Source organism: Orussus abietinus, unplaced genomic scaffold (assembly GCF_000612105.2).
Source record: "Orussus abietinus isolate OABI.00-Male unplaced genomic scaffold, Oabi_2.0 scaffold30, whole genome shotgun sequence".
In the NCBI taxonomy this organism is placed as follows: Eukaryota; Metazoa; Arthropoda; class Insecta; order Hymenoptera; family Orussidae; genus Orussus; species Orussus abietinus.
In genome coordinates, this window is record NW_019394276.1 from 300,211 (window position 1) to 317,575 (window position 17,365).

A 17,365-nucleotide genomic window follows, 5' to 3' on the forward strand; every position below is an offset into this window, starting at 1 on the left:
CGCCATCTTGTCTCCCTCTCTTGCGGCTCATCCACTTCCTTTGTTCCATTCGGCATTCTGAAATGAAAAACCAATTTACTTTCATCGAAGTAACATAAAAATAATATCAAAACATAACGAACATCTGCCTTGAACAATTAATAAAAAGGAGTATCCCATTCCAATTTTTATGTAAAAGTATATAAGCCTACACAGACATGAGTTGGGAAATTGCTCACGGGCAGGATCGTGTGATCGCATCCTGTGCTGCCCTCTGGTTTCTTACGTTAGCTTTCACCGTTTTTTGCCCCCAAGGGCGGCGCAACGTATTTCTGATAGGAGCTCGCGCACTCGCGATGTGATTGAATGCCGATAGGCAAATCTAAACTGGCCGTAAGGGGGATCGATTGTACACAGCGAATTCAAGAACACAACTGAGCTTTTTCAAAATGGCCGATTAACGTAGCTAACGTCACGCATCAGTGGTGCCAACTGTAATCTCGCGTTCAGTTCACTTAGAAAAATGTCAAACTAGTGTGTACCGGTGCATTGACGCTTAATAAGTTTTAAAGTCGAGTAAAACTTGCAACGCCTTTTACGACACCAACTAGTCATCGCTTCGGCATTATTTAAGTAAGTATTCGATTATCAGCGCCGGTTCGGGACAGTCATTGAAACACGTTTTTGTATTACAAGGAAGGAATAACCTATAAAAGTTGTCATTCCATACCTGAATCTTTTTGTACTTATAGAGTGAATATAATTACATTAAATGTTTCGTTATTGAAGGAATGTGCTTTCAGGTTTAGTCGATTTGAACCTGATACGCCATGGACGAGCAAGCATGTCCTCGGTGCAAGACAACCAAGTATCGGAATCCGTCTTTAAAATTGATGGTCAACGTTTGTGGACATACATTGTGCGAGAGCTGTGTCGACTTGTTGTTCTTGAAAGGTATTTGTGCTTATTTGATACTCCTGTGAATATGACAAGGTTATTTATTAAATTAGGAAGTGTAAAAATAATCGTTTGTGTCCAGGGAGCGGAGCATGTCCAGAATGCCAGATACCACTGCGCAGGACAAACTTCCGGGTGCAGATGTTCGAAGATTCGATGGTAGAGAAGGAAATAGACATACGAAAAAGAATACTACGAGATTTCAATAAAAAAGAGGAGGATTTTGCTACTTTGCGAGAGTACAACGATTACTTGGAGGAAATTGAGAATATCATATTTAATTTAGCAAATAATATAGATATTATCGAGACTAACAAAAGGATAGAGCAGTACAAGAGGGATAATAAAGAACAAATCATGAAAAATAAATCTAGGATTGGGAGGAAAGAATGCGAGCTGGAGCAGCTTCTGGAACTAGAACGGTTACAGGAAGAGGAGAAACGGTTAGAATTAGCTAAGCACGAAGTGGAAACAAAGAAAAAGAAAATTCGAGAGAAAGAAGCCCTCATTGACGAATTAATGTTCTCTGAAGAAAATGCTAAAGATATCGTACAGACCTTCGCATCTGCTGTGCAAGCTGCAAAAGAAGAAGTCAAGTCTGTGCCAGTCGTTAAAGCTACACAGTTCAGCACCGGAATTAAATTTGGCAAGCAGGGTACCCAAAGCTTCCTTCCGCTACCAAAGGTAGAGGAAGGACCTACGTATTCGTATACTCCAATTCGACAAGAAATCGAAGGACCCGATGCCCCGAGCTGGAGGGACCTTCAGACAAAGGGATACGTTTCGCACATCAGGGCAGAGAATTCAGCAGAGCGAGCAGGAGGGTTCAAGTCTAACATTGCTTGCTTAAGAGCGTTACAAGAAGCCATGGCTGGTTTGTATCACGATCCATCTTAACAGTTGGTCTTCGACAAGCCTATGCTTGGACTTAAAATTCAGACCTCTCCGTAACGGTCTATCGTGAATAGCGTGCCCAAAGTGAATCCAAGATTCATCGCTAGTGATCAGTGATCGCAGATACTTTGATTTTCTCAAACAACATAAACTTCACCTCGAGGTGAAGCTACGAGACTGCCTTGAATGACTTCAACATGGTTTTATTTAATTTGGTACTTGAATTGGGAGTTATTCTTGGCAACATTGAATCCAGGAGGATCTACGAGTTTGTTCCAAGTGTAAATACGTCGATGAATTACATCTAGCTGCGCTAAATAAAACTAACTGTTATACGAACCTGTTAATAATTCTTGATTTTGTAATGTTAATATTCCACCGAAGGAATATAAATATACCTTTTCAGCAGGCTGTCGAATACATGCCATTGTTACCACGAACCAACACGTAGGATTTCTGCGCAATCCTCTCTAGGTACATAATTTCGGTTTGTGAATTTCTGCTTTTCTACCCTACATTGTTCAGTCAATTTTAAAGCTGAGATTCTCAAATCAAATGATCGATAATTTTTTTAATTTCATTATAAGGGCAGAAGACCGGACGATGACAATTATTTAAATTCCTTTGCACTCCACAAAGTGGGCAAATTTTTTAAGTGGAAACAAAAATGTGTAATTCGCGATAAAGAATATCACAGTGAAAAATGACATCCTTGATCGGTGTGGCTGATTGACAACAGGACGTTTTAGACTGGCAGCGCTTGGCGGCTATATCTGAACTCGGTGCTCTTTGAAGTTTCTATAAATATACAGTATACACCCCATAATGTCCAGCTGCCCTGGATTTTCTACTTCACCGAGGGAACGGTCGTAACAGGATTGTAAAGGCAAAGGTTGCACCGTGTAACTCATCATAATTACACGTATAAAGAGACCTTTAAAAAGCTTCCAGATGTCCTCGGGCTTTTTCATTCCAGCCGAGGAGAGATCATCGGTTGAGTCAAAATAAACAAAACAGATCTGCCTCTAGCCCTGCGTATTAAATAATCTCGCGGTTAATAAAAACCATCTCAGATGAGATCCCCACATTAATTCGGCCGACGCCACGTGGACACTTTCGCGGATATTAGAATTCCACTAACCCTCATTAATTGTGTATAGCAACAAGGGAAAACATTCCACCCGAGAGTTTACCGCCTCGAAGCAACGAGCAATTTAATTAAGAAAAAAACATTGGGAATTTCCGGCACCCGAGAGGCCGTAAAAATGGCGGCCTCGCGGGCGTCCGCACACCTTGCGGCCATTCGACCGGTCTTTGTTGTAACACGTTTTATCTGACAAAGAAAATATCCCCCCCATCTGAAAATGACACATTACCGCCCTGTCAAGCCCAGTTCTAAATGTCATCAGAGAGTGTCATCGTCCTATAATATCCATTCCAAAAGAAATGAATTGCGCGTCCAAGAAAGGACATCACCGAACAAATCTAAAAACCTCTAACCCAAGTTCCCCAGAAGTCGACATTAATACCGGATCTCAAGTAATCCCAAAAGAATTCCCAGAAATCTGAATTCATTCTAAAAAAAAAAAAAAAAACAGGCGGCCGATTGAATAAACAAGGTAAACAACCCTGTGGGGAAAAAATGAAGGCACGGCAGTATAGGCGGAAAATTCATCGGATTTATGAGAGAGCGCATTGGGAATGAATTGCCGAGAAAGGGAGTAAAAAAAAAAGTGGGTCGAAACCGTCGAAATCGAGGATCGACAAGTGTCGGTGTCAACCCGCTGGCAGCGCGCCCCTCGGTCTCGCGGAGGGGTGCTCGGGGGTGCCGAAAACCCGGCCTCGTCCCTACCCCCGGCGGACCAATGGGGCGCGGCCCTCGGCGGGGAGGCCCCGCCCCCGGAAGCCCCGTTTGCCCTTTTCCTCGTGGCGGCCGTCGGCGCCGACCACCCACGGCTCTCGTGGCCAGTTGTTAGGTGAACGCCGTGGCGTCGCGTTGCGCGCTCTCTCCGGCTCTCCTCCGCTCGGCCTCGAAGGTGGAGACGCGCTCCCGCCGGTAAGCCCGCGGCCGGCGTTACCGACCGAGCCGCGTCTCTCTCGCTCGCGCGGCCCGCGGCCGCGGTCCGTCCTCGTCGCTCCGGCCCCGCTGGCGCGCGGCTTTCCGCGCTTTGACAGTCGGCCAGCCGTGACCCAGCCAGGAGGTACCGAAACATGTGAAAGCCGGAACCTCGTGCCAGGATATATTATCCCGAGAGTCTCTTTATGCGAGGAGACGGCCGCTAGAGGCGCGGATCGCGCCCAGGGGCCAGTGGATCTAGTCGTAGGTACGCGGACGCGGCCACGAGGCCCTCCCCCTCTCGCTTGAGTTTTCCCTACCGAGGAAGATCCCCGGGTCAAATTCCCCCCGGTCGAGGTTTCCTCGGTTTAACGACGTTTTTCCCTGATAAGACCTTCGGCCCGGCTCGCCGTACGCGGATGAATGGTTTCGTCGAGTCGGGGAAGCCCTACGCGGTTTCGCGAGCTTTGTTTTCTTTTTTTTTTGTCCGCCAACGGGACGGCCCTCGATTTCCGAGAATTACCGGCCGAGCCCGAATTCCCCTCCCGCTGCTCGCTTTGTCGGCCCCGGGAAATCGGAGGCCTCGGACGATCAGTCCATCCTTTCTCTCCCCTTTCGGGATGTTTCTCCGATCGGGCTGAATTTTATCCCCCGTCGCGTTTTTTTCTCCTCCTTTTTACCCCGCGCCCCCCTGAAAGATTCTATGTTTCGTCGCTAGAGGCGGTCTGCTAATGACGCGTTAATTCCACCTGGCGAACGTGTTTCAGGGAATGAGAGAGCGCATCGTAATGCGAGATTTCCTCGATTTCGTCCAGTCGTTCGGCTTTTGTCCCTCGACAAAGGAGCTCGCAGCTCGCCGCTTGCGACGCTGTTTTCGGCTCGACTTGCCCCGAGGTTGTTGAAGTCGCTCGTCGGGAGGCAAGACTTCTCGCGTTACAGCCGCACAACGGAAAAGATAACAATCACCGGGTCGGTGGGATTGAAATTGCCGATAGGCTGCGCTACCGCGATTCATCTGGGTCCTATCCCGATAGCGAGGATAAATGTTCCCTTCGGTAATGAGAAATGAATAAAAAGGAAAAGAAAGAAAGAAGATATCACGCTCGGTGTAAATTCGGTCGGGGTGTATCATTTACATACGGTGCACTGTAAGCGCACCAGTATCGCGTGTATCTTCGGCGGGGATGAATTTCCCCTGGGATTGTGAAGAATGATTTAAAAAGAGTAGAAAAAAAGAAAAGAATCACGTTTCGGCGTGCATAGGGTTGGCGTGAATTTAATACGTAGGGGCGGGCCAGTTTTCGTCGGGGTCTCGCGTGTGTATCTCATTTACATACGCCGCACTGTAAACCCGAGTACACGTGCGCCGCAAGACCGCCTCTCTCGGTAACGTTGCATCCGACCCGACTTTTCGCTCTTACCTGTCCCACGACACCTGCGAAATTTACTGAGCGGTCGTTATCTCGATTATATTATACCTCGGGTAATAATCTAAGAGGCGTCCTCGCGATACGCGGTTGTCTTAGATATCGGGGCTTTCCAAGATACCCACGCGACCATTCGCGGTTGACTAAGGACATAAACTAGGAGACGTTATTGGGACCCTTAGTACCTAGGCGACGCGTTTGGGCGTACCGGGGAAGTAAATGGGGAAAAATGTCCACGGGCTCCCGCGAAGTTCGCCATTTACATGGGAAAGTGATCCTCGCGTACCTGTAGGTGGAATAGATTTCCCGGCCGGGCTTTCCTCCGATTTTTCCTCCCGACGTACCGAGAGAAATGTCAGGGAAAAGAATAAGAGCAGGAGGAGAGGGGGGGGAAAAAAAAAGGAGAAACGAGCTTTACGATCCGCTCCTTGGTTCGCACTCTCGGCCGTACCGTTTGCGGTTTTACCGCCTTTATATCGCCGGCATAATTTTTCCCAGCGACCGGACGGGACCCTGAAATTAAATAGTAACTTTGTTAACTCGAGTCCCGGGCGAAAGAAAAACAGGAGACAACGCGTCATGGTAATTACCTTCGCACAGGTGGGAACACGTGTTACGTGGATTCGAGGGACTCCGACTCGACTCGTTTACCCCTGTTCATCCGCCATTAACTATCTCTTAGATTTATTTCCACCCTTTTTATATATATTCCCCACCCCCCGATTTCCCGAGTCTAGGAAATCTCACATGAAATAAGGCTGGACCTACCCTAGGTGCGTCTCTTGGGGTAGGTCCGGGTCGCGGGGTCGAGAGGTATCGCAATAGGTGTCGTAATGTTCCTTAGAAGAGGGTCATCCGTCGAGGACTCGAGGGTGGAAATCCCAAGGCGGTCGCATCCCCGATGGGAAGCGGAGACACGAGCGAGGACTACCGACGAACAGGCCGCGAGTCGCACGCGGGGCCCTCCTCGAGAATGCAGAGCTAGAGGACGAGCCTTCTTAGCGGCGAACCCGTTCGAGAGCCTACCGAGGAAGAGAGAGAGGAAGAGGAAGAGGGAGACAGGAGAGATGCCGGGGAAGATGTTGGGAGCAGTCGTCGAGAGCCGGCCGGCGATGCTGCCGATGTACCTGCTGATGCTGATGCTGATCACCAGACCCGGAGGAGCCCGCGCCAACTGGTGGTAAGAGTGCCTCCCAGATGATTTATAAGATCGGCCATCGCGCCAACTGCCGGCTCCGATCCTTCCTTTTTCAAGCCCGAGGATCGTTGCCCGGCCAGCTGGTGGCTGGGCCATTCGTTTTATCTCTTATCAATCGCGCCTCTTAATTGGGGGGGGGGGCCCCTTAACGGCGCGATTAGTTGCCCCCCTCGCGGGTGGCTGGACGATTTAATTGCGCTATTCTTGCCCGAGGTCGGTATTCTTGGCAGGGGCTCGCGAGTAATCCCCTCGGGATCCTCGTAATACCTTGGTTTGGGCACGAGAGAGGGTCCTCGGGGGGAATTCCAGACCCTGGGTGGCGTAAGGTACGGGACGCGAATCTAAGGGATGCCATTTCTTGTTTGGCCTGATCGATACCCGATATCCCGACTCGATTATGTTCCGGCAGGTATCGATGTCCTGGCATTCCCGGACTTGACACTCGGAGTCGCGTTTGTCGCGCAAGAGACAAGTAATCCGAGATAGGGAGCTTTCTACGGGCGCACTCGTCTAGAGAGCACGGGTACCCTAGGACAGGTGCGCGCGAATTGAGACGCGTGAATCCTGGTACCACGTGGTCGGCGGGTCTATGGTATAGATGAGTAATATCGTAGGGTTGGAAAGAGTCCGGGATGATTTTTTTTCCCGAATTTTTCTTTTCCTTGGGGGGTTATTGCGCGCCGAATTCCGCGTCGCGCGTGGGAACAAGCCTCGCCGCGACACACCGGGGACTTTTACCGGCGTTGAACCTGGAATCGGGGGAAGAATAGAGGGGAGACGTCGACGTCATCCATTAGTGGCGAGCAGAGGCGCCGATATATCGGCGTCGGTCGGCGCGCGAGATCTCTCGGCAGTTGGTCATCGGCTCGGGGCCTGACGGGCCCCGGTCGGGCCATCATCCGAGATTTTATTTCCGACAAACTGGTTCCCGGGGCCGATTAATCGCTCCCACTATACGCCGCGGGAGAGGGGCCCGGGCCGGGGCCCTACGGCCCTGGGCCTCGTCGGCTTCGTTTTGGCCCCGGGGATCGCGAGGAGGCGAGCTAATTGCGAGCGAATGCCTCCTATCCATCGGGTGTCCGATTTTCGGAGTCGATCGCCGATAATACGCCGCTCGGCCATTACCGGACCCCTGGAAGGGCCCTCCTCGAGGCTGGGATAGGGAGCTAGGGTCCGTCTTTCGGGCTCACCGCGACCACCTGGACCCATCTCCGACTGTCCACCGGACGGAGCTCCCCCCTTGTCGGGTTCACATGTCCGCCCCTGGGCTGTAAAAGTATATTGCCCGGGGCCCTATATGGGTTTAATAAAGGCGATCCTTTATTGAGGCGCGGGACCGCGCCTTGGCTCTCTCGCGGATGGCCACTTCCCGAGGCTCGTCGGCTTTACGGGAGGGCGATTAAAAATTGCATTAACGCCTCCGCGAGCCATTCATCCCGGGGACCTCCTCCGCCCCCGCCTCGGACCGGAAGATAGGGCCCAGGGGCCCCGAGTACCAGCGCGCCCCCTACGCGTGTCCGCCCCCCTGGTCACCCCTGACACGCGAACATCCTCCAGGAAGGTCTCGGAAAACTACTCTCCGACACCTACGTTCACTCCACCGAGAGGAGAAATTCTCATCTAACCTGGGATAATTCGAGCGGTACCGAGGAAACATTCCGATAATTCAAAGACTCGAACGAAAACTGTAATAAATGCAATGCAACGTTTCCTCGGAATTGTGACGATTTCAGTTTCATGCATTTTTTTTTCTTTTTTCTTTTTTTTTTTTAATTTCTTTTTCGTAGTGTACCCATATTTCGTGTAACTTATCGCGGTCGTTTATTTATTAGCTCGACTCAGTCGTATATACCGTCGTTTTCTTCGGCTCATATTAATTTTAATGATGATTTTTATTGTTCTTTACGGATTTGTTTTGAGTCTTAACCAAAGACCCGTTTGCGAGTTCTTCTGGCGAGATGGAACCTCTCGGAATGCTTCTGCGCCCTGGGGAGGGCAAAAATGACACCGTAAAGTCACGGGTGAAAATTACCACGGCGGTTCTCGCCACCGTCACCCGAGACCTCAGGCTCGTGTACAGTAGTGCCGTGACCGCAGCCATTTCGTGCGGTCACTTTTACTGTAATTCGACTGTGCACTTGTCGCCTCCTTGCGGGACGGGACGGTACACCCCCTGTCTCCTCTGTCCTAGGACCTTCGAAGGATTTAGAGCCGATTGCCGGGGCACTTACCGCAATCGCGGTCAATTGCTTCCACTGGGGATCGCTTTTTATCCCTCGTGTGACGTCACCTCGCCAGGTGTTGCCCGAAAAGGTGGCGGTTTCGGGGATTTAAACGTTTCGGGGAATCGTAAACTCGCGGATACCCGGAGACACTCGCTCGGAGCGAAACGACGTCGCGGGAATTCGAGGGCGATGTTAAGGAGAGGACGATAAATAAATAAATAAACTTATCGAGAGGTGGGCGGGTAATAAGGAAACCGTGGTTCTTGCGGGGATGGCGATGGCCGCTCTTTTTCTGAGAGTCTCACCTGTTAGAGATTTTGGCCGACTTTATCGGTGTGTTATTTCTCGCGGGGGAAGAAATTCGAGGTGTCTTGAGATTTCCTTTTTCTTTTTTTCTTTTCTTTTTCTTTCATCCTTTGGAGGTAAATCGTAAAAATTACACCGTGGGTTTTGCGAGGAGGCAGCATATCTTTCAAAGATACAGAGAAAAGTCCGGTGCAAGGGAGTCGCTAAGTGGTAGGAAGTGTTGTGTACGAAATATATGAGATATTGAGATATATGAAATATTGAGATTTCTTTTTTTTTTTTTATCTTTTGGAGGGAAATCGTAAAAATTACACCGTGGGATTTGCGAGGAGGCAGCATATCTTTCAAAGATACAGAGAAAAGTCCGGTGCAAGGGAGTCGCTAAGTGGTAGGAAGTATTGTCGTCGCGACGCAATCGTCTGTAATTCTCGAGATGCGACTATCGCCGGCACTTGAATTAACGACGGCGAGTAATAAGCGTCCCTCGGATATGGAACGGACTTACATTGCAGAAGCCCGGGGAGATAAATTCATCTCGGGTGTTAAGAGGTCCAATTGATTTTAGATCGTCCGCTTCATGTTGTGGATGGGGAAGAAAAAAACAGTCAATAGACAGGGATACGTTACCGCGGTCGGTGGAATTATACAACCGCGGAAGAGATATACGGTATCGCCGACCCGGGGAAGATTAAAGACCCGCCGATCGTAATCGGACGTAATGATTTATCCCCGTTCTTTGTGTATCGGTGTCATTAATATACACGGGGCCGTTTCGCAATATAATTTTATAGCGATCCGCTGGGAGAAATTTTATAGCCGCGCGTCGTCGCGGGGAAAGTGAGACGCGAGAGACGCGGAGGAGCCGCCGTAATGGACGTTTCTGTCTCTCGGTTTCTGTTAAATGAAATTGCGAGATCTGGAATGACGCTCTTTTTTTTTTTTTCGAGCCGCTGGACCACTTCGCTAACGCCTCCGGGAGGTATTGGAGCTTTTTTTTGGGGACCTCTCGAGGCGAGTCGAGACATTGTCATCGGACGTCCGCGGTGCCAAATCCCATTAAGAGATGATTTTCCCCGTTGACGTCGGAGTCACGATTACATCGTCAATCACGCGGCCTCTCGCCGCGTCCTGGACCATTACGTGACCCACTCTTCGGTCCTCTTCGGGTCTCATTAACGTCTCGGCCCGGTGGAGTTGAAAAGTTCATCGACTCCTCTCTCTTCTCAGAAAAGAAAAAAAAAGGAAATCCTAATCGCGCGCCGTATTTTCCCGGAAAATTTCAAGTTGATCCGTCCTCATTGCTGATTTATTAATCCCGTCAACTCGTTAGTTCATTTACCGTGAAAATGTCAAATCGAGGCCCTTCGGCGAGGTCAAGTAGACGGGTCCTCGGCTCTCGTTGAACTCCCTCGAGGTCGGCCATATTGGAACGCGCCGATTCCTCGTTTTTCGCGACCTGGGAACTTGGAGTAGAGACATTTCAGGCCTTTTTAACGGATAAGAGGGAAACAACGGAGTCTGGATCCGACTTCAGGCTTTCCGCGGCGCTTCGACCCCGACGGCCTTCTTTATGGGGACGTTGCCGCGCGCGATATCGGAGCGACCCCAACGGCGTCTTTTATAAGCCCAATATAAAATGTCCCGTAATATATGGTCACGCTAACTCGAACTCTCGTAAAAGTGAGCAAAAGCGAGAAGGGCTGCTGCCGCACCGAAGGGTCCCGCCCTTTACGCCCCTGCGAGCCCTCGCACCCTTAACGCGCTTAAGTCGGAGAATCTTGCGAGAACCGACTCTTGCCCTACGGCTAAAATCTTGTAAACCTTCTAGGGCGACCTTTACCTTATGGCATAAACCCTGCGCGGGGTATTATACTAGAATTTCACCGATAACGAGGTCCTCCCTTAGGAGCCCCGAGCAAGGATTTCGTCGTACCAAGTCGAAGTCGATCCCTACCTTCTACCCCTTTCTATACATATGTGTATAATATATTTGTCAGGAAACTCTCCCGAGTTTCTTAACATCTTCCCGAATCCAGGAGAGAATTTAAGATACCAGAGATTGAGCAAACCTAACCTAAAACCGACCACGTGCATATTCCTAGGGGGTCCCAGGGTCTCTTCGGACGTTTCTCTCGCTTACATTTTTCCTATTCTCTGTTGTGAAACTCTATTTTCGAAATAGGAATATCAACGGGCCCGCGAAAAATGTATAATTTTATCAGGAAACGTGACCCTGGTCCTACGCGGGGCACGCCCTGGGGCGGCTCCTAGGGGTGCTTCGGCCCTGGGGGCGATTTTATTTCACGTGCCAGCCGTTCGGGCACCTTTATCTCCCTCGTCCCGTTAACGTTTCATTCCTCGCGGAAGTTTATGTCGGTCGGTTTATTTCGAATTACGGGGCGTCCTGGTAGTTTCGAACGCGGCGGGAGAGCCAGGGCTCTCGGCGTGTCGCGAAGTCCCCGGAGTTTTTCATCGAGACGTCCTGAAAACTGGTGGATTAATTCCCAGCATCTTTTCCGATGTTCCTATCGCCTGTCTGCCCCCTCCCCCCGATTTTCCAATTTTATATTTGCTCTCATTAAATTTCTTTCCTTTTTTTTTTGTTCTATTTTTCCTGAACGCGATCTCGATTTTATCACCTGGGGATTTATATTCCGTCGTGGAAATTCTCAAGTTCACCCGATCAACTTTCCCGGGCGAAACAGATGGTTTCGCGTACGACTTTCAAACGTTGACCAATGACGCGATTTTGCAAGAATGCATGTCTTTTTTTCTCTTCGGACGAATTTATTCGTACGTGAGAAAAAAATTCGTATGAAATTGAGAGGGACGAGGAGAAGCACTAGGATCCTTCGGTCCCAGGATCGCCCTATCTCCGTCTCGCTTGCTCTCGTTCGGCACAGTGACGACGGCAAAAACTTAATGCCATCCTTCGAACTCTCGTTCGTTTAGCACTTCTCATTTTACGTGGGCCCTCCCCCGGTCCCCCGGGCCCCTTCTCGGAGCGTCCTTCTGCGGCGCGCTCTCTCGCTCGAAAAATCTCCGACAAAGGCGGTCGGCAGGCTTTGGCAGTCCCGAGACTCCTCGGGCCAATGTTTCCCTCGAGCTTAAGATATATTGTCATAACAATGAGCGGACTCGAGTACGGCGCCACCGACACCGCGGCCCCGGTACATCCTGCGTATCCTGGACATCCTGGATGTAGGTGCCCCTCGTGTCCTACTATCACCTGACCTAGGAAATACAGGTATTACGCGTTGTTCACATTTCCCACATATTCGACATTGTCAGGCAAAAACAGAGAGGTGCTTTCGACCCCCGAACCCCCTCCTAACAATTCAAGCATTCGGCAGATTCTCCTCGAGACGACACGAAGTATAAATATTAATACACGTAGAAAAGAAATGTCATTAAGCCGAAGAGATATTTTGTCAATTCAGAGTATTCATCTCACTCGAATAAACCTGGAATAAATTAGACGCGACATTTATTCGGAATTGTGACGATTGAAATATTTCCTTGGTTCGATGAATTCTTTTTTTGGTTTCTTTTTTCTTTTTTCTTTTTTTTTTCTCGGGGTAACCCGCGAAATTTATATCCAGTCGCAAAAAGTGTGCTCGTACTTTTTCGGGAATATTTTCTCTTTTCCTCGCTTTTGAAGCGCTATAGGCGAAGCTACTCGTGAAAGGAGAAGATCCTTTTTCGAGCCTCTTTCCTTTCTTCCGATCGCTTTGGAGCATCGATAGCGTATCGGGATGGCATCGGCACACACCTTCGCCTTACCATTATACCATTGCCACCCACAGTCGAGATTCTCCCCCCACCTGGCCTATGTAAATGTACATATGTAAATGCCTCGTAAACGAGACGTGGGCCGTATGCCCATCTCTCGGTCCTCCTTTTCCTCGGGGCGCTCGTATTCCCCCGGATATATTCCCACTTAGCGCAGACCCTGGGATATATAAATAAAGAATTGATAAACAAAGTCGCCATTCGAGGTGCCTCGGCGATTGACAAAAGCAATGCCGAAGAATCGCTTAAGATCGCGGAATGAGATGAAAATGAAATAAATAATTCCACGTAGATGAATAAATGACATAGACCACTCGCTACTCGGGATTTAATAAATCGAGAGGGCGGGATCATGACCGCAGATTTGTTTTCCTACTTTTCGGAGCAAAGCATTAATTAGGGGCCAACGGTATACCTCGCGGCGGGATTTCGGTGAATAACGCAGTTAATAAGAAACAAAGTCCGGGATGCGAAATATGCATCCGGGGCGCTAATTAGCGGGCTTGTCCGTGAAATCGCGTTTACCGGGATCAGCCACTTTTCCTGGAGGCCCACAAAGGGCCGCTCGCCCTCGCGCGTTTATTACGGCCCGTAATTAACAAAATAGCGTCCGGCCGCTCGGAGGAGAAAAATTCCACGGGCTAATGTCGAGGATATAAAACGACCCGGAGGAATGCGGTCGATATACGAGCGAGCCGAACGGGTATCGATAACGCGGCCCGCGGTCTCGAGAAAAAGCGGGACGTTATTAAAAATAGCGCGCCCCCGTGATTCGCGGTTTTGCGAATTATTGCAAAAAAGATAGGGTAGTCTCTTGAAAAAAAAAAAAAGAAAAAAAAAGAAACGGGGAGGAGAAGAATGAAGGGAGGAAACACGTCGGGGGTTGATCTCGAAAAGTCGGGATGGTGGGAAGAAAAAAAAAAATTCCCTCGGAGGAATGCGCCGGCGGGAAATATGGGAAAAAGGGAGGAAGATCTCGATAGCGTAATCTATCGACTACCGAACGCCTTCCTCGTCGCCACCCACGAGGGGTCGACCTCGGAATAACTCCGGAACGGGTACATGACTAATTGCTCTTGTAAATTTCCCCGCGGGCCCCATTTCGGGACACAAGAAAGCACTCGACGGCTCGGGCCCTGAATTTCCCGCGGGGCCCTTTTTCGCCCCCTACGCCCAATTTACCCGGGCCCGGCGGCGGCGCTCCGCAAAGAGGCGCTAACAGCTCGGCCTCGGATCCCGGAAGATCCCTAAAGATCCCTAAAGATCCCTAAGGATCCCTAAGGATTCCCGGGGATCCTCTGACGACCCGCCGACGGGCCCGCGGCGGGTCGGGCCCAAAAGGAAATCCCGCCGCAAGAACCGCCCGGCCCATCGTCGAAATCTCTCGGGCCGCCTCTACGTAGAAACTCGCTCTAAATTATTTAACGTACGTAAAGAAATTCATAAAAATCATTTAAATTGTATAAAAAATCGAGAGGCCTTATGACGGATTTTTGCACGTTTACCCCTACATGGGAACTCGCTATAAATTATTTAATGTACGCAAAGAAGATTGTTAATAGGTTTTTTTTTTTTTACATTGTTTAAAGAGTAATCCAGGGGTCTTATGAGTTTATCTGGATTTTTAGAGGGGAGTTCGATCGAAATCCGGGATTTTCAGTTCCCTCGGGCCGGGGCCCTCGCGAACCACCTGGAAGACATTAAGGCCCCCGAGGCCCGAAGGCCCCGAAGCGGAGGGCCACCTCTCTCCTCCTATCCTCTACCTTCGCCTCGGACCCCGTAATACACATCCACCGATTCGACGCGCGGAGTTGCGGCCTTCTGAAACCCATTCCGCAGGTCTCGCCTCGGCCGCAACCGCGGCGCGGCACGCGTTGACGCACCTTTCCTCCATTTTCTCGATTTTGAGCGGCGCTCTCGGGTGCGCGCCGACTCGTCCACCGTAGGGGCCTTCCATCGGTGGCACACGCACGTACACGCGTTCCTTAGACGGAGAGAGAAGACATTTTGTAGCTCCACTTTGCATACAAGTAGCGTCCCGCGTATCAATGAACCGAGGAGCCGCACGTAGATCCCCTTGTCCCGCGAAATTCGACACAAGATGGCCGCCTATATACACCGTAAACCCATGAAATGATTTACAATTCCCCATTAAAAGGTCTCGGACTAATTAATATCCAACCCATTAATCGTGATACGTCTTGGGAAGAAATTACAGGGCATTTTCGAGACACCCCTTCGCCGGTGGAGGGTATCTGCCGCGGCCGCCATTTTGGAGAACGCGAGGAGATCCGACCGATCGATCGGCGTCCCTTCCACGGGAGTCTCGCGGAAATTGGACGGAAGGAGAGACGGCGACGATCGGCGTCGAGTTCTCACACGTCGCCGCGCCTATCTCCCTGGCGCACACTTGTTGAACGCGTGGCTTATCTTTGACCATAGATCACTCTCAGGGTGTATAGTAGAGCCGGTTCGCCAAGCCGGTCCCTCCTTCTCTGTCCTCCGCGGTCGCTAACTCTTTGTTCGGCTCCGATAATCGAGGCAACGCACGCCACGGTGTCACCTCGAGGGCGAGCCCTAGGGGATTTTCCTGAAGGGCCCCTAGACCCTTGGAAAAATTTTCTCTCGCGTTCAACCTGGCCCTGCGGTCCATTTTCGACGACCTCCTCGCGGCCGGATATATATATATATCGCTCCTATCCTTGGTCGGCGTTATGACCCCGTTACCGGCCATTAGGCCCCTGGGCCATTTAATAAATCAATCGAAGGACAAAGGTGCTCCTCGGGTTTACAGCCCGGCAAATAAATTTTCCCCCGCGGAAAGTATATTATGTACGAGTGCGATCGGCTCTGCGGACTCGGGGCGGCCATTTCGGAGCTCCAGATCGAAGCGAGCTCTCGGCGTCTTTTAGACTTTCTTTGTCGGGGAGGGAACGCGAGGCGCACTCGCTCTATCGCGGGTTCAACGAGTTAAGGTCACTTTCTCGCAACGTGCGGGTAATGCACCGAGTGCAGGCCGACTTCCTGCAATGCACTTATATCTAAACGGGCGGGACGTACGGTGCCGTTTAGCTGATTGCGCGGCGTTATTAAGATTAAACTAGCACACGTCGACGCCGTTAAATCGTCGCTATTAATCGACCGGGTACCGGCCCTTGACGGGTATGGATTTTATCGCGGCGTGGTAGATTTACAAATTTCCTAGGCGATAAGCCGATATAAGAGAGATCGCGTTGCACCTCCGGCTGCACCGGTGCGGTGCGGACTGCGCGGCTCGGCCAGATGCCAGGTGCGAGCGGTGCTTTCCCTTTATTCCTCCTCGCCATCCGCGTATCTTGGTTTACTGGCCTTCCACGTATATCCCGGCTCTTGCTATCTCCCTATATCGGCACTTTATCACAGCGTATCGCGCCACTTCGGGGATCTTTCCGCGCGCGCGGAACGCCGCGGAGATCGGTAGAAAATCCCCGGCATTCCGGTGGGCGGTATATTCCCGAGGCCGATACACAGTCGACGGGGAAACCGGGGCAGCCTCTTTCGACATCCTTACGGAGGAGACACATGGAACGGCCGCGAGTGAATCAGCTGATCGGCCGATCAGCTGGTCGGGGAGTAGGCGGGAGTCTCCTCTGATTAAAGAATTTCTCGGAGTTTTCGATATTTCTTTCACCTCCGTTCCATGTTTCGGGGGTTTCTCTACTTCGCGAGGGCCGAATCTCCGGGAAACACCGAGAGGGCACCGAGGGGGAGGGGGAAAGAAGTCGCGAGTCGGGCAAAGCGAGCCCGGCTCTATGGGGTTGGCTTAAGGATTATTTCGGGGTGACCGGGCATGGGAAAACGCTCCTTATGCCCGGGCACCGACTCGTGTCCCGGGGTCTCGCGCGCATAAGGCCGGCGTATGTATAATGAAATAAGCCGAGGTATCGATATTCCCCCGCGGTCCTTCCGCACCCCTGATACGCTTCCCGTCAGCGTTCTTCCTGCACCCTCGGTATACCCTTCCTACACCTCTATGCCCCCCTGCCCCCCCAAAGGGGCCCGTTTTGGCCCCTACCCTGAATTTCGGGCTATATTGCGAGTGCGCGTTTACATGCGAACTGGTGGCCTCGCGTACTCCGGTATGCGGTGGACGAATGAAATTTCACCGGAACCACCCTCGGTTGGATACTTTCTTCTCTCACCCCCCTCTGCCGATTCCCTGGATCCTCTCGACGGGTCGATCCTCATCTCGAGGTCTCATACATATGTATTGCTCTCTTGCTTGCCACCGCACGGATGAGATACCTAAGTAACTGGATCGGGATACGGCTTCGGGTCTAACGTTTGGACATCCGAGGGTGCAAGGATCTACCCTCCCGAGCGAGGGCGACTCTCCTCCCTATGGGTTTTTTTTCGGTAAAAAGTCGAGTTTTCGAAAAATGAAAAAAAAATTAAAAAAACACCCTCGGCCCCTAGAAACATCGATTTTGAGAGTGGCCTCTCTGGCTAGGCTCCAATTTCCCAATTTCCAAATGCGCCACCCTCTCCGTCG

General features: G+C 50.7%; 2 protein-coding genes across 3 annotated transcripts in view; both read left to right on the forward strand.

Moving 5' to 3' along the window:
- The first annotated feature begins 477 nt into the window (after positions 1–477).
- Positions 478–2,177, forward strand: LOC105701631 (CDK-activating kinase assembly factor MAT1). 2 transcript variants are annotated; one of them, XM_012428529.1, is made up of 3 exons: positions 478–612; positions 769–933; positions 1,019–2,177. In XM_012428529.1, exons 2-3 carry the CDS (start codon positions 810–812, stop codon positions 1,831–1,833), a joined length of 939 nt encoding a protein of 312 aa, XP_012283952.1. In that variant the 5' UTR covers positions 478–612; positions 769–809; the 3' UTR covers positions 1,834–2,177. The 2 variants fall into 2 exon arrangements, with proteins under 2 accessions (XP_012283952.1, XP_012283951.1); XM_012428528.1 differs by having other exon boundaries at positions 783–933.
- Positions 2,178–3,825: 1,648 nt separating this feature from the next.
- The window catches only part of LOC105701745 (protein Wnt-1), a 35,904-nt gene continuing 22,364 nt past the window's right edge, over positions 3,826–17,365 (forward strand). The window contains exons 1-2 of the mRNA XM_012428767.1: positions 3,826–4,154; positions 6,158–6,493. Coding sequence (XP_012284190.1) covers positions 6,381–6,493 — 113 coding nt within the window. The 5' untranslated portion in view covers positions 3,826–4,154; positions 6,158–6,380. The remainder of the gene's footprint in view (positions 4,155–6,157; positions 6,494–17,365) is intronic.

Coding starts and splice junctions, on each gene's coding strand:
- LOC105701631 (XM_012428529.1), top strand. CDS start 810: ATGGACGAGCAAGCATGTCCTCGGTGCAAGACAACCAAGTATCGGAAT. Junction 934..1,018: donor CGACTTGTTGTTCTTGAAAG/GTATTTGTGCTT, acceptor GTTTGTGTCCAG/GGAGCGGAGCATGTCCAGAA.